This window comes from Lissotriton helveticus, chromosome 8, assembly GCF_964261635.1.
Source record: "Lissotriton helveticus chromosome 8, aLisHel1.1, whole genome shotgun sequence".
Lineage (NCBI taxonomy): Eukaryota > Metazoa > Chordata > Amphibia > Caudata > Salamandridae > Lissotriton > Lissotriton helveticus.
The window spans coordinates 922,551,980-922,572,302 of NC_136069.1; the positions used below are offsets into that span (position 1 = coordinate 922,551,980).

The window sequence follows — 20,323 nt, forward strand, 5'->3', positions numbered from 1 at the left end:
GTTTGGTAGGTTTCCCTTAGGTGCCGGTAGAGCTAAGGTACACAAACTACAACTAGGCCCTTTGCCAAAAAGGGTCATTTTTCACTGCGAAATTGAGGTATGACCACGCTGCGTTTTGCACAGTTTCCTATCGCCGGCTTTACGCCAACCCACACAAGTGAGGCACCATTTTTCTTGGAAGACTTTGTGAAATGCAGGGTGGGTGGATATTTGTGGATCCAGGCAGATTCCAGAACATTCCCCCACAGAAATGTGGGGAAAATGTAGTTTTTTTTGACAATTTTTGTAGGTTTGCAAGGGATTCTGGGTAACAGAATCTGGTGGGAGGCAGTCAAGTCACCCCATCATGGATTCCCCTGGGTGTCTAGTTTTCAAAAACTGCATAGGTTTGCTAGGTTTCCCTAGGTGCCATCAGAGCTAGGGTTCAAAAACTACAGCTAGGCACTTTGCCAAAAAAGGATCAATCAATCAAATATAGCTTTATTCAATTTTTGTGATGAAAAACCATAAAAGCACAATATAAAACATTATTTTACATTTCTATAACAAACACAACTACATTTATTTCATTCTCATCCTCACAGTGAGATTAAAATCAAGCATTAATAAAGATTTATAAATTAAAACATCATGAGTCTCAGCATTATATTGTCACTTAATCAGAGCCTATAAAATATATCCCATTTGATTTATATCATCTCAATAATTTTTATCAGTATCCACAGTGTTCTATTATGTCACCTCAATTGTTTCGAGAATCAGGTTCCCTGCATTGTATTTCTAGATCTTATTACATTTTTTAAATATGACACCACCGAGCTAATACATATGTCACTATCCATACATTGCAGATACATAAGAGCATTATTGCACTGTCTTAATCCAATATATTTTAAAAGGGGAATTACAAATCTTCTCCTCGGATTAGTATAAAGTTTGCAAAAAAAGGTGACATGAATAGTTGATTGTTTAGACATGTTGTCACAGGGACAGGGGATTAGATCACATGACCAGTCATTGATCTCAGGGAAGCTAACTAGTGTGAATATTATACCCAGTCGAAACTGGGTAACCGGCATACGGTCAGAGGGTCCCCTCAGTTGGTATAGGTAGAGCTGAATACCCTGACTTGTTTGCAACAAATAAGTAGCCATAACAGTCTGCTTCCCTCTCTCTACAGACCATCTTTTATCATCCAGGTATATCATATATTCCTTTTTTAGTTGTTTTCTGGAGATTAGTTTCAGGGTTTCTGGGTCATCAAAATATTCGGAGTGTCCAATCTCACTAGCCACAGTCCTAATATGACTTAGCCAGGGGATACGTACTATCCTGTCCAATTTCATACAGTCCATAATGACTGTACGATTCAATACCACCTCATCTGTCACCCAGAGCTTATGCCACAATAAAAGAGGAGAGGCCCTTATAATATCCTCTATATAGGACAAACCCAACTCAAGATGGCAAATATAGTTAGCTGTAGAGCTGGGTATCGCCAATAGATATTTTAGAAAGGCATTCTCACACTGCTGTATGCTTTTAGCATCCCCCACTCCCCAAATGCCCTCGCCATATACTGCTGTTGAGATACATTTGGCTTTATAGATGGCTATCAACTCAGGGATTGGCTTGTTACCCAATTTACCGGCAAAACTAGTAACCCCCCCAATTGCTCTCAGCATCATTTGCTTTCTCGACCGTATTGCACTCCCCCATTTACCTGTACTCGCAAAAACTATCCCCAGATACGAGAAGGTGTTAACACACTCTATTTTCTCTTTATTAATAAAGACCCTGCTCCCACATGTCATACTAAAAGTTTTTTTAATATTTACCCTACGACCCCGGTCCTGCATATATTCGACAAACTTTGTAAGTGTTCTTTGTAGGCCATTTTGTGTCCTAGACATCAAAATTGCGTCATCCGCAAATAATAGGATAGGTATGGGACGACCATCAATTACAGGGTAATCATTTGGGTTCTCCACCAGATATTCTCCCACACTGTTAATGTAGAGGGTAAAGAGAACTGGGGCGAGTACGCACCCTTGTCTCACCCCTTTACTTATGTTAAATCTTCTGGTGCGCTCCCCCTCTTTCCCATACCTAACTCTTGCACCAGCATCCTATAGAGCTCCTTTAAAAACATCAGTATGCTCTCATTGACGCCCATGTCCACTAAAATGACCCACATTTTATCATGTATTACACAATCGAAAGCTGAGCTGAGGTCAACGAATGTTAAAAATATGTTACCATTTTTTGTAACAGTATATTTATCGATAATCAAACTCAAATTCAGGCCCTGTTCAACTGTTCCTAGGCCTGCTCGAAAACCATATTGTAATTTGGATAACACTCCCCTCTTATCAGCCCAATTTTGTAACTTATTCAAGATTACCCTTCCAGCTACTTTTAGAAGGGAATCCAGCAGGGAGATGGGCCGGTAACATAACGGATCATTTCGATCACTTTTTTTAAATATTGGAATAATTATAGAATCCGACCAAGTGTCGACGAACCCATGATTCATACAATTCATTAGTACATTTGTTAAAAGCGGAGCCCATTCCTCAGTAATATATTTGTAGATATCTACTGTTACGCAGTCTGGGCCAGGAGCTTTACCTGCAGCACTATCTTCAATTGCTTTTCTCACTTTGTCCAGAGTCAATGGAATTTTTAATGGGAAGATGTTGGCTTGCATACTCCCTTCATTTGTCACTGGCCGCAGTTCTCCTATTGCCTCACCCTCCATCTCCACCATATTTGTTGTATCTTCATTACATTGGCTGTCGTTATAAAGACCACTGAAATATTGCACCCACCTTTCCTCTTCTATTGCCACGTCGATTTTATCGGTGTCGCGCATATTTAGGAAAGGAGCATTAACAATATGCCAGAACCCCGTGTTATCTTTACTTTCACAAGCCTCACGTAGGTTCTGCCATGCTTCTTCTCTTAATTCCAGCTTTCTCTTTTTTAGAGCCCGTGTATATGCCTGTCTGGCCTGCTTAATTTCTTCCATGACTTTTGGCTTAATTTTCAAAACTCTTTTTAAATTCTTGTGGGCATCACTGCATCCCTTATCAAACCACACATTATCTTTCATGTTATGCTTTTTCCCTTTACTGTCCACAAAAAAGCTGTCTAATTTTGTTTTTATATGTTCACAAAGGCGTCTATTATATCTACATTCTCCATGTCCTGCGCTAGGCAAGTATTAAAATCCCTTTCCTATTCTTTGATAAGTTTAACTAAAAAGAGCTGAGGTTCAACCTTGCTCCATTTTAACGAATAACCATTTGTACTAGCAAGTGTCAGATCTGGGCTATTTTTCCCCTATTTTACATTCATCATGTGCCTCAGGTACAGTTTTTAAATGGATACTTATGGGGTAGTGATCGCTGTTTAAAAAACTTTGGGCCATATTATCAAGCCTGGGCGATAAATTTATCGCCACTTTATCGGCAGGAAACTGCTGCTAAAGTGGCGACAATGGGCTTGATAATATGCTCTATGGAATTCCAATCAGAGCTCATGTTAGATGTGAAGGACATCTAACATGAGCTTTGATTGGAATTCCATAGAGCATATTATCAAGCCCATTATTGCCACTTTAGCGCCAGTCCTGCCGATAATCACCCAGGCTTGATAATATGCCCCTATGTGTTTGAAACATAGCAGCCTTGCCACTAAGTTTCCTAGACATCAGTGAAAAAACAATAATTGAATTGCAGCCTCTCCCATTATACGTGGGCTAAAATTCAATCCTAAGTATGCACATGTCATTAAAAAACCCTAAGTCAAGTTGTAACCAAATTTCATTTAGTTTATCCCCAAGTGGTGTATGAGCAAAATGAGGTATTATTTCCCCTTTGGTTTCACCCATGCCACAGATACTGCTTTGATGAAATTGGCATATGGTACAGTTAAATCCCCACCCAGATTAAAGACACTTCCCCTTTTAGCATCTCCACTTTGGCACTTTCTTCCCACTGTAGGCACCCTAGTACACACAGCACCTTATCCCGTGGAATATTGTTATAAAAATGTATCAACACCACGCAACAACCAGTGCTTAGATGAAGTTCAATGACCTGATAGTATTCAGACTTACACTCAAATGTAACTTTTTTTCCAGCCTAGGACATTTGAACTATAAGTGCATAAACCCCCCTTATTGCGCCCATGTTCATTATAAACTGCCGGAGTGTGAAGAGTCCGATAGCCTAACATGTGTGTTTCATCAACCATCCACGTTTCCTGCAAACAAACTATGGGGTATTCTATTATAAGTTGTAGCCAATATTGATCTACTATTTTATTGGATAATCTTGAGATGCTCCAAAACATTATTCCCAGCTTCGGTGATTCCTGTATAGATTGTCTGGTCTCTTCCATCATTATAGTGTTCTCCATTATTGCAGAATTTGAATCATCAGTTACAGCTTTATTTCTTACTGGCTCCACACAAACTCCCTGACCTATAGTTATATTTAGGTTAGTGCTACTGGAGGGTTTACTAATTGGCCCAGCATCCCTACTTAATTGTGTAGCATAGCCCTTCCCCCATCAAGTCAATCAATATCCTCCAGGTTTGTCAGGGGTTCACACCTGTTAGATTGTGGAATTAGATTCCTGTTTAACCCTGTCCTTATCATACCCTTTTCCCCGGGATATTGTCCACGATAAAAAAAGCCAAATGGGAGAATACTTGGTTCATTTATTCCCAGATCATTTGCCCCAGCTCTATTTAGGACAGCGTGAACCAGTCTTGGGTTACCCAGGGTCAGTACAACACAATCACCATTTAATACTTTGTGATCCCTCCCCACCCAAGCGACCCTCCTACCCATTTTAAAACTTTCAAAAAGGGCACCTGTTAAACCAGTTTTCTCCCCCACCCAGTGTATTGTCTTATTTCAAAGAGATTGCCAACTTTCATTTTCCTAATTCGCTACCTGGGGCAGCGAATTACCACCACATAATGTGCAGCGGCTGGTGGCAGGTCCAAGTATGAACTTTTAACATTGGTTCGTGGAAAAGAAGTCCTTGATTTTTGGTCAGCTTTGTGAACCTTCCCCTTATCATTACTCCTATTCATAGATTGTTTATCCGCAGCAGGATCATGTCGCACCCAGTGTATTGTAACATTAGTCATTGGATTCCGTTCTATAGTACACACGGATCTATCTATTTGTGTCACCCCACTGTCCTCCCTATCTGTAGAATTGGTTTTTGATTCAGCCACCCTATCATCACCACTATTTGATATTGTCATATTCCCCATAACACTTTCCATTCTTTCCATTTTTGCTAAGAGCTTCTCAAGTATGCACATTCTTTAAACACACCCATCTCTTTCCTTATTATTGCTATTTCACTTTTCTGATCTCGTGGATGATTTTTTTCCCCATGCATGGTTTTACGTTACCGTCAGTTTTTTTCACCACCCTGCCTATGGGTTTTCTTCTTTTACCTGGGGCTGGACCATTTTTCACAGTGCTATTTGTGGGGTTTTTGGGTCGCTTAGGCGGTGGTTGGTTCTCCGGGTCTAAGTTATACACCTCAATTTCATCTGAAACAGATTGTACACACTCGTTTGCATGGACTTCGGTAGCATCATCTTTTTTTGGGCTTACTGTTTTTGTGTGTTTGTTAAGTCCCTCCGCATTAGATGCAGAAATGCTCAGCCGGCCATGTGAAATACTTTCCTCTACCGAGCTTATTTGTTCCTCAATCTCCCCCATAGCTCTAGTGAGGTAAGTTTTCGGGGATTGTTGCCCACCGAGGCCAGCACTCGGTCCCACTTTGCTAGTAGATTCAGCCTTCCTTTTACCCATGTTTTCCTGCAAGTAGACCTGCCCCTATATTTCAATCTCACACTTTATAGCAGAGTGAATAAAGGGAATAAAATAGCATATACAATATACAATATAAGCAATATTAGAAGCTCCGTCTAGTCAATAGATACAAAAGACACAAAACAGATCAAGTGCAATATAGCGTCCATAGATTATTTTATCGCCAGTCAAGAGTCAAGTAGGATTCGGGCCTTTTAGTTCTCCAAATCAATCAAGTGTTCTGCCTTTATATATTAGTTCCAAATGACCTTATCTGGCCTTATGTGCCCAGCTTGATGCACGAAAGGGATGTGGCCCAGCCCAGCCTCCTCCGGACGATGACGGGTGCAGGACGGGCCCGCCCTTGACCCAGACTTTGCCCGGGTGAGCCCGCGCGCGTCCCGCGCCACGGGAGCCCGCCGCAGAATTTATGGCCTGCCCCCCTCCGCCTCACGTGAGACCACGCCGCGCTGCATCCTGGTTGATGAAGTCCGGCAGCCGGTGGTGCGTGTCAGAGGTGACTGATATGGGGCAGGGTCTACGGGGCAGCAGCAGTCTTCTCCCTCACTGGACACAGCAACAACAGTAGGGAATTCCTGGGCAGATAATCAGGGCAGCAACAGGGCAGCAACAGATGTGGGCGTCCCCAAAAAAGGGTAATTTTTCATTGCGAAATTGATGTGTGACCACGTTGCGTTTTGCGCCGTTTCCTATCGCAGGCACTAGGCTGACCCAGACAAGTGAGGTACTATTTTTCTTGTAAGACTTTGGGAAATGCGGGGTGGGTGGAAACTTGTGGATCCAGGCAGATTCCAGAACATTCCACCACAGAAAATTGGGAAAATGTGTTTTTTTTACCATTTTTTAGGTTTGCAAGGGATTCTGGGTAACATAACCTGGTGGGAGGCAGTAAAGTCACCTCATCCTGGATTCCCCTGGGTGTCTAGTTTTTAAAAACCGTATAGGTTTGCTAGGTTTCCCTGGGTGCCAGTAGAGCTAGGGTTTAAAAACTACAGCTAGGCAAGAAAAGGGAATTAGGCCGACCCACACAGGTGAGGTGCCATTTTTCCCATAAGACTTTAGGGAAAGCGGGGTGGGTGGACATTTGTGGATCCACGCAGATTCCAGGACTTTCCACCAGAGAAATGTGGGGGAAATGTGGCATTTTTTTTACAATTTTTTAGGTGTGCAAGGAACTCTGGGTAACAGAGCCTGGTGGGCGGCAGTCAAGTCACCCCATCCTGAATTGCCTTGGGTGTCTAGTTTTTAAAAATGTATAGGTTTGCTAGGTTTCCCTATGTGCCAGCAGAGCGAGTGTTCACAAACTACAGCTAGATACTTCACAAAAAAGGGTACATTTTCATTGTGAAAATGTGGTGTGTTCACGTTGGGTTTTGTGCCATTTCCTGTTGTGGGCACTATGCCTACCCACACAATTGAGGTACCATTTTTATCGGGAGACTTAGGGTAATGCATATTCGTAAAGCAACTGTTATTATCTCTTGATTTTTGATGCATTCATGCCTTCCAAATGAAAGACGTTGTGTAAAAAAGAAGTCATTTTGAAAAATGAGCGATAATTCTCTCATAGTATGAGTATTCTCAATTTTGAAAGTGTACAAATATGTACTGTTTCTAAACTCTTTAATTTGTTTCCATTTCAGAAATACATAGGTGTCTTTCATACTGAGTTTTCCATGTATACATTTTCCCACAATAATTGCTATATACCCGGTAAATAGTAAAAAGCCATTGCAAATTGCTGCTCAGTTTTTGACTCTGAGTTCGTCTGGTTCTTGGTGAACCTATAAGTACTATATATCCCCACAACCAGGAAGGTCCAGCAGATGTAACGGTATATTGATTTCAAAGAGCTCTCATAATTACAAGATGTTACAGGTGAAAACGTTGAAACAAAAGGCTGTTTTTTCAACTAATTTTCAAATTTTCCTATATTTAACTGTTAGTTTCTATAACGAAACCTTGATGGATCTACACAAATACCCCCTTGCTGAATTCAGAATTTTGTCCACTTTTCTAAAATGTATAGTTTTCCAGGATCCATTATTGCTTTCTTACCCATTTCGTACATTAACTGGAAGGAGGTTGAAAGCAGAACAAATAGCAAAAATAGGTTATGTCCCAGAAAAATGCCAAAACTGTGTAAAAAATGTTGGTTTTCTGACAAAAGTCTGTCATTCCCTAAAATCTGAGAAAATGGTGATTTGATCCCCACAACTCTTTTTTTGATAACATTTGCAAGGAATAACCCAGACGTTTTCATTTGCAGCCCATTTTTCCAATTTTTCAAAAAGAAACCAAAATGTTGCTATATTTTGGCTAATTTCTGGGACCCCTCCAGAGGTATCCACAAACCCTGGGTACCTTTAGAATCCCCATGATGTTGTAAGAAAAGGACACAAATTTTGTATGGATACCTTATGTGGTCAATAAATTACAGGGGCCTAAGTGCGCACTACCCCAATAGCCAAAAAAGGTTTAGCACAGGGAGGGAAAATGCCTAGCAGCGAAGAGGTTAATGCCAAATAGCATTTCGTATGGGGTCCGCCCACCTAGAGATCTTCTAGGGAGATTATTAAGTGCACATTGAACTCCATACATATGGGCCAGCCAGTTCATGTCAGTACCTAAGACTCTAGCTGTCAAAGAATACTTTAAGTCACGGTTCGTTTGTTCCAAAATTGAATTGCCTCAGGCCTATATGTAGACCAAAATTGCACCAGCACCCCCAAAGACTTCATTGCCTCCTTGTAGGCCTTAGCGGCGAATGATGGACCTTGGTCTGAATGAAAGGTGACACAGGCAAAGTTCCCGACAAAGACAAGCAAATCCTTGATGACATTTCAAGCATCAGCCCTGCGTTGTGGCCAAACCCAAAGGAATCTATTGCACAAATCAACTGCAACTAAAATATATTTATATGCAGTATCAGAAGAAAATGGACTGAAGTGATCAAGATATACACAGCCAAAAGGCTGATTAGAAATTCATAGCTGTGTTTGTGGTGGACGTGTTAACGTAGAAGGCTTAATTTGCTGACAGATGTCACAAGAAAGTACGTAATTACCGGTCTGTTTATATAAACCACGCCATCAGTAACGTTGCTGCAATATAGAAACTGTCATAGACACCGGGCATGGGCCGAAGCCCTGCCTTCGTGTACGGCTTACATCAGAGAGATTCTGCAGTCAGCGTTGGGAATCAGCCGATCCCTAACATCCGGTATTCTTGCTAAATGAACTTGTTCGGGAGTTAACTGATAGGAAAACTTTGAAGGCAATCCCTGTGGGTAATTAGTGCCCTCCGTATTCTCAGCTATAGTTGCCAAAATCTCATTATCAATGTTAGTCAAGCACCTTGTAACAGCAGCTACGGAACACATGGCTACTGCAGATTTGGCTGCTTCATCAGCCAAAGAATTACCAACAGCATGTGCTCCCACACGCTGATGGCCAAGAGTATGGATAACCTGTGTGAGTGGCAGACATGTTTTAAGTTCTGCGACTCAAACCTGAAGCTGTTTGTCTTTTTGCCGTTTTGCCTTTAGAATCTCGATAATCTATTTGAGACTAAAAGAATACGTTGTCATTGAAAGACTGAACACAGTAGTAAGAATCACACACAATAAGAGTATTCACATTTGGATCTTCAAACTCGAGAGCAAGAAGCAAAGCACCAGCTCAGCCCATTGGTTGGAACAGTCTCATAGTGCCTGTGTATGCACTATGTTAGACTTGAATTCACCATTCACCATTGTACTAGCCACAATAGCGTAAGACGCTGAATAAGCGTGTTTAGAGCCGGTGGCCGGTTGCGCCGTGCCTTCGGTGTAAATTATACTTTTATACTCCTCTAAAAGAATTAAAGGCAGAGGAGGAGGATAAACATGCTCATATTGAAAGAAATCCTATGTCTGAAGAGCGGGATAAAAGATAAATGTGACATCAGGAGACGTCAGAGAAGTAGCCCATTGTATCCAACAGGGATGTAATGCTTTAGAGTTTGGCACACTTGCCTTAGTCACTGCTTCTAAAGCAGGAAAAGGCGTAACCATAAGAATGCATTAATTCAGGACCCCTATCTGCGCTGTTGTCAAAACTTTTTCAACATTCGAAAATGGCATTTCGGCTGAAGTGTACAAATGTGATTTGTATGCAATAGGTACTGTGTCACCTATATTGTACGTAAAGTAAGTGAAACTCACTGTGCCTGGCACTATGCATATCACCAGGTTTGTGTGGTTATCACGCATCAACAAGTACCTAGATTCAAGTAGATCAGACTGCAAAGACTGCAGTATAGCTGAATGTTTCGGTAGCCAGCTGGCAGGTGAAAATGTAGGTTGTATCAAAGCATAAATAAGCTTGATACGCTGGGCATAATCGGGAATGTAAGTCCTCCCAACATTTTTAAATCCCAGCCAAGACTGAAGTTTCTTCAGTGTAGGTGGAGACTACAATCTTGCACATTTCTCAAGAAAGTGGGGGGGCTAGGCCCCCACCTTCATTGTTGAGCTCTTAGCCCAAAAAGAGCACCGCATAGTAAGCGATGTGGGATTTGGCTTAGTTGAATTTGTAACCGTACTCGGCAAACATAAGTATGATGCTGCAGACAAGGAATAGATGCAGCCATAGTTCATTGTCGGTCAGAAAAATATCATCAATGTACGAGTATGCATCAGGGTCAATGCTGTCTAGCAAAGAGAGAACTCGTGCAGCGAATACCCCAGGGCTATTCTTATATGGGGTGGGTGGCAAATTCCGTTCCACTCGCGGAACGTTGTAAATTTCGGCATTTTCGCTTTCCGCGCAGAACGCGAAAATGTCAAAACTTCCACAATCCATGGCAGAACGGAAGCATCTCTTCATCATAATTGGCAGAGCAGAATTCTTTCTGGCACAGTGCTCCTGTCACACAAATTAAACCTGAACAGGAAGCACTTACAGATAGAAATAAAGCAGGTGCCCGAGTTGAAGCTCAAATTCAGTAATGCATTGATCAGCCCCCAAAAAATTGTGAGCTTTGTCGAAGGCTGGGCAGGTGTGCTGTCTCCCCGTATCTACCCTCGAAAATTAACTGTGATGCTTGATGGAGGCCTTTGCATCCTTGACTTTCACGAGCGCAATCCCTGTGCAGTTCCTGTGACCAGGAGCTTCTTTCTCCTCGTCTGCTGCTCTGATTGGTCTCTGACCTTTTATAAGCACAAGAGGCATGTGAACTCGCATAGAAGCCCCGCCCCACACACTAGCGATGTGCACCATTTTCCCGCCCTTACCCACTATGATGGACAGCTCACTCAAGGGACCCTGGCACCCTTCGGCGCGATGGCAAAAAGTTACACACACATTGTCACTGGAGACAACTCTTTGGCCCTTTACGCAGCTGTAGTGTAGGAAAAGCACTATACATTTACCCATTGAGGTAGCACTTACTGATTAGCCAGTAGAAAGTACTCCAGTTGAGTAGAGCTATCGCACAAAACTGTGGCGTCTTCTTGGATAAATAAATGCAGGGCAGAATTCATTCTGGCACGATGCTCCTGTCACAAAAATTAAACCTGAACAGGAAGCACTTACAGATAGAAATAAAGCAGGTGCCCGAGTTGAAGCTCAAATTCAGTAATGCATTGATCAGCTCCCAAAAAATCGTGCAGCTTTTTCGAGGCTGGGCAGGTGTGCTTTCTCCCAGTATCTACCCTCGAAAATTAACTGTGACGCTTGATGGAGGCCTTTGCATCCTTGACTTTCACAAGTACAATCCCCGTGCAGTTCCTGTGACCAGGAGCTTCTTTCTCCTCATCTACTGCTCTGATCGGTCTCTGACCTTTTATAAACATAAGGGGCATGTGAACGCGCATAGAAGCCCCGCCTTTGGCCCCGCCGCACACACTAGCAGTGTGCACCGTCTTCCCACCCTTGCTCACTAGGATGGACAGCTCTCTGACCTTTTATAAACACAAGAGAGACATGTGAACTCACAAAGAAGCCCTGCCTCCGAAATCTCCGCGAGCACGCGATATTCCGCATGTTTGCGGAGATTTTTTGCCGTTTCGCGATATTTTGCGAAAGGCAAGTTTGCAAATTTCGCCCACCCCTAATTCTTATACCCCCTTAGGCAAATGCCTACTGTTTTTTGTTTTCCACCGTCTGTACATGCTGTCCATTGACTGCATTCAGTAGCCAGATTACGACTATGGAAGCCATTGAAAATATCAAGTGTTGTTTTATATTTCTTATGAAGTGATCAGAACGAGGTACATTCCCTGGGTCCTTTGACAAAATCAGATCAAACGCCTTGTGTCCAAACATCAGAGGCAAATCCAAGGTCGTTTAGGGCCCCTCTGAGTGGTGATCCCATCTTCACACTCTTTTATCCGGAGTACAAGTCCAAAGGCAGCCATGATATTCTCAATCACGGGAACATCATAAAGCTGATACAAGCAACAGGTCTATCAAATGTTATAACCTCACAAGACATTACATCGATTGAATTCATTGCACCATGCCATGGCCAAATAAACGAAACTACCAAGGTCACTTGGAGATCGGCAGAGGCAATGAATAACATCTTAGGGCATACAGACACTTTCAAGCAGTGGGGTATACTTATACAACCCGGAAGGGAAGCGGGCTACCCACATGTCCTGCAGGCAAGTCAAGGCACTAAATACACACGAGTGGAAAGGGGAGCAGTGTATTCAGTCCTCAGGGGTGCATGCAACAAAACCCCCACCCTCGACCACAAACTAATAAAATCGAGGGATGATGGGATCACATCAAATAGGGATCGGGAAGAGGTCGGCACATGGTCATGGTTGGCAGGCACCCTTAACACAACTCGACTTCTACGCTGACAGTACAACAGTGAAAAGGGCCTTAACACGCGTCCTCTAAAGATTTGCTTGTGGAACATCAACGGCCTAACCAACAAACTGGAGGATAAAGCGATAATCTCTAACTTTCGGAAATTCGAGATATTATTACTACAAGAGACATGGCTTTTTGAACCGCAGCAAATAGAAGGTTTCAAAACTCATCACATTCCAGCTCAAAAACTGAAATCTTCGGGAAGAGGCAGTGGCAGTCTAGCAATTTACATATCAATAAATAACGCAATTGCCTCATGGGACTTAGCAAGTTCATCACATTTCCTCCAGTGTGTGGGAATATCCTTCACTACCAACAAAGGACAGAGCAGGACTCTGATTTTAATGAACGCCTATGTCCGTCCAAACTCAGCATCAAGGCAATCCTTCGCAGAAGAGGTAATAGCGACAGTATTAAGAGTGAAAACTGGATCCCTTAATCCAGAAATAATACTATCTGGTGACTTCAACATGTGGCTAATGTCTGACCTAGAAAAAAACTAGGTAACCACATCACACAAAAGCATCTGGGTCATACCACCGCAGGACTTCCCAGGATGGCACAAGGACGACTCGAAGGGTCGTTCTTTACAAGGCAACCTCGAAAATCTGGGCCTTAGAGCCTTAAATGGGCGCTTTCCGCCAGACAAGCCACTTTGCTTCTCTTATCTATCGAAAAATGGTGCTTCGTTAATCGATTACACCTTTGTCAGCCTCTCACTCCTTTATCAAATAACAGGTTTTAGTCTTGGAAGCAGAACAGAATGCGATCACTGCCCCCAAGAAATATCGCTTAGGTCCAGTCTAACTCAACACGAAGAAGAAAGGGCACTGCCATCTGATAGCTACACGATCAACCTAAAACGAATCAAGTGCTCCTTCAGTAACTTTCAACGAGTAGGAATAGAGGCTAAACAAATCATTGAGAGCACCAGCAGGTCTATTAATGACAAAATTTCCAACTCGTCAACATTTGCAATCAAACTGATTGATAAACACGCAAAACCGATAAGGCACGCTAACCTGAACGGGCAAAAGCAGACGCCCTGTTGGAATTCCGTGATACAATCTGCAACAAGAACTATGAATTGGACATGACGGGCCTTAAAAACAAACCCAACGGATCCTCTAATAATAACAAAATTGAGAGAGGCCCGCAGCTATCTTAAGAAGGCTAAAAGAGAACAACGCAGAACTCACTGGAACTCCTTCTGGGCCAGATTACAGCAAGACATTAAAACAAATAATTCCGCAAGGTTCTGGCGAACCATTAACAGCATATCTGGGCGCGCCTCGAAAGTTGCGTCTTCATGCATACTGGAGTCTGAGTGGGTTGACTTCTTGTATTTTCATTTTTACGACCATAAAGAAAAAACCTTTCATCAGAATTCCACCGTTGAAGACAATACTACTCAAAAAGTGGCAGTTTGGCCATCTGATCGTAACTCCAAAGCCTCTTCAAAGAAGGAATCTTTCAATGTTGGTCAAAAAATTGTATCACCAATAGAGTGCCCTACGATTCAAAGCAGCAAAGAACTCATAATAATCCAGAAGGTCCAAATTGAAAAACTGATCAAAAAGGGTCGGAAGGATGGGGCTCCAGGCCCAGGTGGAATCCCTCAGGCCTTGTTTAAGGAGGACACAACTTTTTGGGCCTCGAAGTTTACCACCCTCTTTAACTTTATCCTGCAAAATAACATCATTCCGCCCTCTTGGCAGGGATCAATTCTCACACCAATTTTCAAAGGCGGGGACAAAAAATCCCCCGGGAATTACTGCCTCATAGCCCTTATTGACAACGAAGAAAAGTATTTTGCAGGGTTGCTTCTTAACTCACTTAGGGCATGGGCTGATGACCATTTTGTAATTCCTCTGAATCAAACCGGCTTTACAAGCAACACTGGCACCTCGGTCAATCTTATGACCCTCTCCTGCTTGATTGATTAGGCGGAGTTTAGTTCTTGCCCACTCTATATGGGATTCATTGATTACAAAGCCGCCTTTAACAATGTGAACAGAGCCAAGCTCTGGCAGAAGCTTTACAGACTAAACATCCCAAATGACCTTTTCAGAGCCATACAGCTTCTACATCAGGACACATGGGTCAGGATCAAGATTGGGGATGGCTCTAGACTATCACGCCGAATTCCGACGACAAAAGGTCTAAAACAAGGATCTGCCCTGGCCCCCATACTTTTCAATTTGTTCCTATCCGACCTTCCTGAAGCCTTAAACAAGGTAAATTCCCATGCTCCCAAAGTAGCTGGTTTCTTGTTGTCAAACCTTCTATACGCCGATGATGTTGTCCTTCTTAGTAAAACAAAGATTGGCCTGCAAAGACTCATGGACGCTACCTCCGAATATTCAAACAAGAATGAGCTCCAGATTAACAGCAAGAAGACAAAAATGTTGTCGGTACGTCCAGGAAAGGCTAAGAAGCTGGTTTGGGTCCTGAACCGGGAAAGCATTGCTGAATCTAACTGCCATATGTACCTTGGTGTCCTTTTCAATAACAACGCCAGATACAAAACTCATCTACAAAACAAAAAAAGAAGGGTGATGAACTTGCATTTGCTATTAGTTCCTTACACAAGAAACTACTTGGCCCAACATTCGCTCCAACAATGCAGTTCGCGCAGGCAAAAATTATTCCCACATTAACCTACGGAAGCGAGGTCCTAAAAGGATCGGACAGTGGCCAATTGGATAAAAATATCACAAAAATCTACAGAGCAGTGTTCAAGCTACCAACTCAAACATCACCGGCCCAAATCAGGCTGGAACTGGGTATCTGCAACCAATCACTTGCCGTAGCCATGAGTTTTCTAATGTGCTGTCACAAACTGAGGTTATCGAAGGAAGGCAGCCTAGCCCAACACCTATGGGCCTGTCTTCACACGAACCTATGGCGAGCAGGGCATGAATATTGGGAAAGAGGTTTAAGAACTTTATGCCTGAAAGATCTTTGGAGCATGTAAGTAAGCCAAAATGAATTCAAACGGCTAGCGAAAATAAGTACAAAAAAGCTCTCTTCAGTGGAAGACAAGGCTCGTCTAGCAAAAATAAGTCACGGATAGATGACCTTGCAATCTTATGTCCAGCTGATCCCACAGCAGTACCTAACCCTACCATTCACTGCACGAACAAAACTAAGTTTTTTTAAATTGAGAATGGAAGTCATTAATTTGTCGTTTCACTTGCCAAAATGGAAAAGAGATCACGGTCAGGAACACTTCGACTTTGTGGGAACCACAAAGAAGACATAATACACATCCTATGCCTCTGTCTAAACCTGCTGAATGAAAGACGGTCCCTTTTAATGAAACTCTGAAATATATACATGATTCGATCGTGCAGAGCAGCAGTTTTGGCCTGCTTTGATCCTCGGAACACCAAATTAAACTGTGCCCTAGTAAGGTTTTTGGATCAAGCAGCAAAAAAACTTTGTGAGGGGACCCGAGTCTGTGAACCTCCATCAGCATAACAACTTGGCAAGTTCCATCTGCCACCTTTCTCTAAAATGGATTCGAACTTACATTCTCTTTTACATGTATATTTTGAAATATTTTTTTATATCCTGTAACTTGCAAAGGTTTTTTTAAATCACGCAATAAAGTCTTTATACATTGTATTTCTTATGAACAAGGCTGTCTACAAGTGCAGAGCTATGAGTATTCTGTACCACAAATGTGCGACAATGAGAATTCAAATGTCAGTAATCCAACACAATTCGATAAGACCCATCAAGTTTGGCTACTGTAAAAAGAGGATTATTCATCGGTGACACACATGTCTCAATCACACCTTGATATGCCAACTCAGTCAGAACATCATATACGGGGGCTTTAGCCTCCCGCCGGATGGGATATTGGATTTGAGGCTGTGGCATAGACCGCAATGGTATCTCATGTGCCGGATAATCTTTATCCCAGCCCACTTTGTTATGGTACACTGCCGGTGCCAGGGCCAACGCCCACTCAAATGCACAAGCTTTCACATGCTCCTCAGGGACATAAGGCAAAAAACTCAGAAGTATCACGTCCTCCAATCTAGATGCGGCTAGAACGAACATTGGGGGCCAATCTGCCTCTACCAACAAAATGTTGTAAGAAGAGGTTAGATTTGCCCCAAAAACCCCTGTGATCACACGCTCTATGTCACCTTCAATTTGAAAGACAATGTTATACAATCTATCTGTGGGGGGCACCTCGGTGTCTGCTGTATCTACAGTAAATAAAGTTTTAGTTGCTGTCACCTCCAGACAAAGACGCAGTGCCTCCTGCACTATGGTAACTTCTGCTGTGCTGTCGAAGAGAGTCACTGCACAAGTCCAATCCAGTAGTTGGTTTCTCACCGTCTGAGGTATATCTTGCTGTCAAAGCGGCAACCTTCTTCTTTTGAAATGGTGGATGAAATCGAGGCAGCTCCTCTTGTTTGGCTTTAAGGTCAAACTGTCGAAGGTTGATCCCGTCCCTGTTGCATCAATGGCCCTTTGCCACGACCTTGGCGGTCTCCAGCACCGAGTTGTGAGCCCGATGTGTCCAGTAAAGAATGAGGAGAGCGTTGTTCAGGGACTTGAAATCTATCAGGTGACAAGTTTAGCGCGATCACGCAAATCATAAGTACGTTCAGAAGTCTCAGGGGTCGGTGAACCAACACGCAACCCCTGCTTCTGTTGCTGCTGCCCCTTATTTTATTTTTTTATTTTTTTTTAGAAAATAATGGTTTTCTATCCTTATCAGATTGGGTTTTCCGCTTTTGGGGCTGTGCCTGCGCTTGAGAGAAGTGCTTAGCCCCCAGACTATTGCGCCCTATAGTTTTGTAAGCTTTTGCAATAATTTTCGGCAATTCTCGTGGTTTGTCTATGTCAGCCACGGTCTCCAGGCAGTTAGCCACCTGAAAGCTCATGGCATCCCCCTTAACATTAGCAAGAATCATATCAGCCACCTTGTTGAACACACCCACCAGTTGCAAACCCAATTCCACAGCCACTTCGCTCCGTGCTCATCTTGAGCGCGCTTAATCACAGACGGGAGGATGTTAAAGGAAGGGGTGCCGATGCACTTTGAATATACCACTACAAATACTTTACCCCAAGCAGTACAGTCAGCTAAGTCAGTAGCCAGGTCTTTAGGTAAGCTCACTGTCAAAATCCTGTGTTTTTCCACAGGAGTAGTATTGGGAAAGACTGCTTCGAGTTGCCCAAGCTTTTCAGCAAGCCAATAAGGAAACTCATCCTTATTCAGGGGACGCTTGACCATTACAGAATTAATCATAACGGGACTGATGCTCACCGCTGCAGACCCTGCCTTTTGCGCAGCAGCCCCAGGCGGTCCCGCCTGGAAATAGCGTGAAACAAAGTGAACAACAGCTCTATAAACGTACACCAATGAAGTTTGCAACATGCGACGCTCTGCAAGTGTAGCAGTAGCAGCATAACGCGGGTGTGGAGTGTATCCAGCCAAAAAAGGGCCATGTGGCCCCATCAGTCGATAAGGGGCCCAAACTGACCGGGGTTATTGGATGAGGAAGGGCGCCATTGAACCAAATTTGGTGTTGCCAAGCTGTGAGGTGAACTTCAAGAGACATGTAAGGGAGATAGGCTACAGGAAGGGCCATGGCAGAATATTCGGGAAACAGATTATCCATTCCGTCAACTGCCAGAAATGTGACGCAAGAACAACTACCCCGAAAGGATAAGCTGCATTAGCCTGAACTACAAAGATGAGCACACCCCCAGCATCAGGGACTGCATGCTGAGTCAAATAGGCTTTGCCTGCAGCTCTGTTAGGCGGCGGAACAGGTACTGCCGCCATGATCAAGAAAATATAGATCAACAACTTACGCGTGACAGCATGATAGTGAGTCTCACAAGTAAAGGAATAGACCTTTTAAAATACTTGAAAACCCCATATAAATTCACAATATAGGACGATAGACCGTCACGACTCTCTCGGGAAACAGAAGTGAAGGTATTGTGGACAAGCACAAGCACTACTCAAGTGTCTCGCAGATAAGAACCAGACCAAACGTTGGCAGCGCCATGTTGCAGGGTTTCTGCACATATACAGAACTATGCACAGGAAACCGGGACCTCGGTGTATAGTGGTATACCAACCTAGCACCTTAGTGCCCACAATCCCAAAAACTGATTAGCAATAGTGTCTCATTCGTTCTCTGACATAATAATGAAGCTATCAACGATTAGACAACGCAGAACACAACACTCCCGACTCTCTCAGGAATCACGGTAGCAAGACAACTCTTTCGCTCACTCACTCATACTTGTCCACAATAAGAGTAATCAGAGTCACGGTATAGCTTAGAATGCTTATTTTAACTAACATTCTCTATGGTGCAGTACACGTGCCATTACCAGCAACAATATGCATAAACACAATACCGTTAGTATTGTTACAATTCCATAGAATACAAAAGGGGATGTCATTTTATAAAGACAATGGAAAAGGATTATAGGACCTAACCATCCTCCCAGTGGTAAGAAATAGTTTATTATAAAAAAAACAGCTCTGGGCTTTGACAGCAGACCCCATACCTCAAGGCCTAGATGAGAGGTTTACATCTCAGGACCAGCACAGCTCTTCTCTCTGGAAAGGTCTCTCTCCAAGTGTTCAGAATAACATGCAGTTCTGCAATATTAAAGCACCCGACTTTCAGTAGTGCAGCTGTGTGTGTGTTATGTCTTGGTGTGAGGGACTGACCAGAACAGAATAACAAGGGGCATTGTTTATCAACCTTGTACATCATGTAACAGCAGAGAACGCGAAAAGCAGATAGTTCTCACTTGGAAGGCAAAAACAAAGTCTTGCTAAACAAATGCATGTAGTAACGTGCGCAAAAGCAGCCTCATGGCAGCGAAGCTCATGCTAACTTAGCAATGTCGACTATGAACCTACCAACCATACAACACTTTCTGCATGTGTTCTCTATCAGAGGTTGAGGAGCTTGTAATGGGTCTCCTTTATCTGACATGCCCTAGCAGAATTACAAGTTCTATCATAAATTTGCCCACTCCTTGTTTATAATAGTCTTACCCAATTCCTTTTCCTATCTTTTCTCAGCCAGGACTTTACTGGCATCTTGGAGAATTCTATACATGGTGGACATTGTATGTTTATTAGTTTGGGTGCTCATGGGCCACTTCTCGAATGCTGTCAGTGATCCAGTAGCACTCTCTCCTACATCAGGGTGGAGGGTCCAGAGTTGCACCTGCAAAAAAGCGAAGCATTTGCTCTCATATAAATGGTACAAATGCTTAAGATCCTTGAACAACAATACTTACCCATTTTTATACAGGAATCTCACCATGACACATGCAATCTCAGAATTAAAGCAAATTATAGTAAATGGGGAAGGAGAAGTGGTGAGGCCCTCTATTTCGTCCCTCACCCAATGCCCCTAATGTGGTTCTTATATTAGGAGGAGAATACAGGCCCCAGGGTCTGTGTCCTCAATGTAACCATGGAATTTGTGATGTGGCCACTGTAGCTATAAAATGGTCTATGCTGCTCTATTGTTTATCAGTTTCCATATTTCCCAAATCTGCAAAGTATCTCAATACAGAGGC

The 20,323-nt window shown here is 43.0% G+C and overlaps 1 protein-coding gene across 5 annotated transcripts in view; it reads right to left on the reverse strand.

Moving 5' to 3' along the window:
• Positions 1 to 20,323, reverse strand: part of LOC144773006 (uncharacterized) — a 2,495,654-nt gene that overhangs the window by 2,453,109 nt on the left and 22,222 nt on the right. For 3 of the 5 annotated variants that reach the window (XR_013599895.1, XM_078657750.1, XM_078657749.1), the window contains exon 1: positions 19,791 to 19,959. The exons of the other annotated variants lie outside the window; for them this stretch is intronic. Coding sequence is in view for 2 of the 3 variants with exons in the window: in XM_078657750.1 (XP_078513876.1) it covers positions 19,791 to 19,835 (45 nt within the window). In the remaining variant the exon portion in view is untranslated. Of the gene's footprint in view, positions 1 to 19,790; positions 19,960 to 20,323 lie in introns of those variants that run through there. 5 annotated transcript variants of the gene reach the window in all.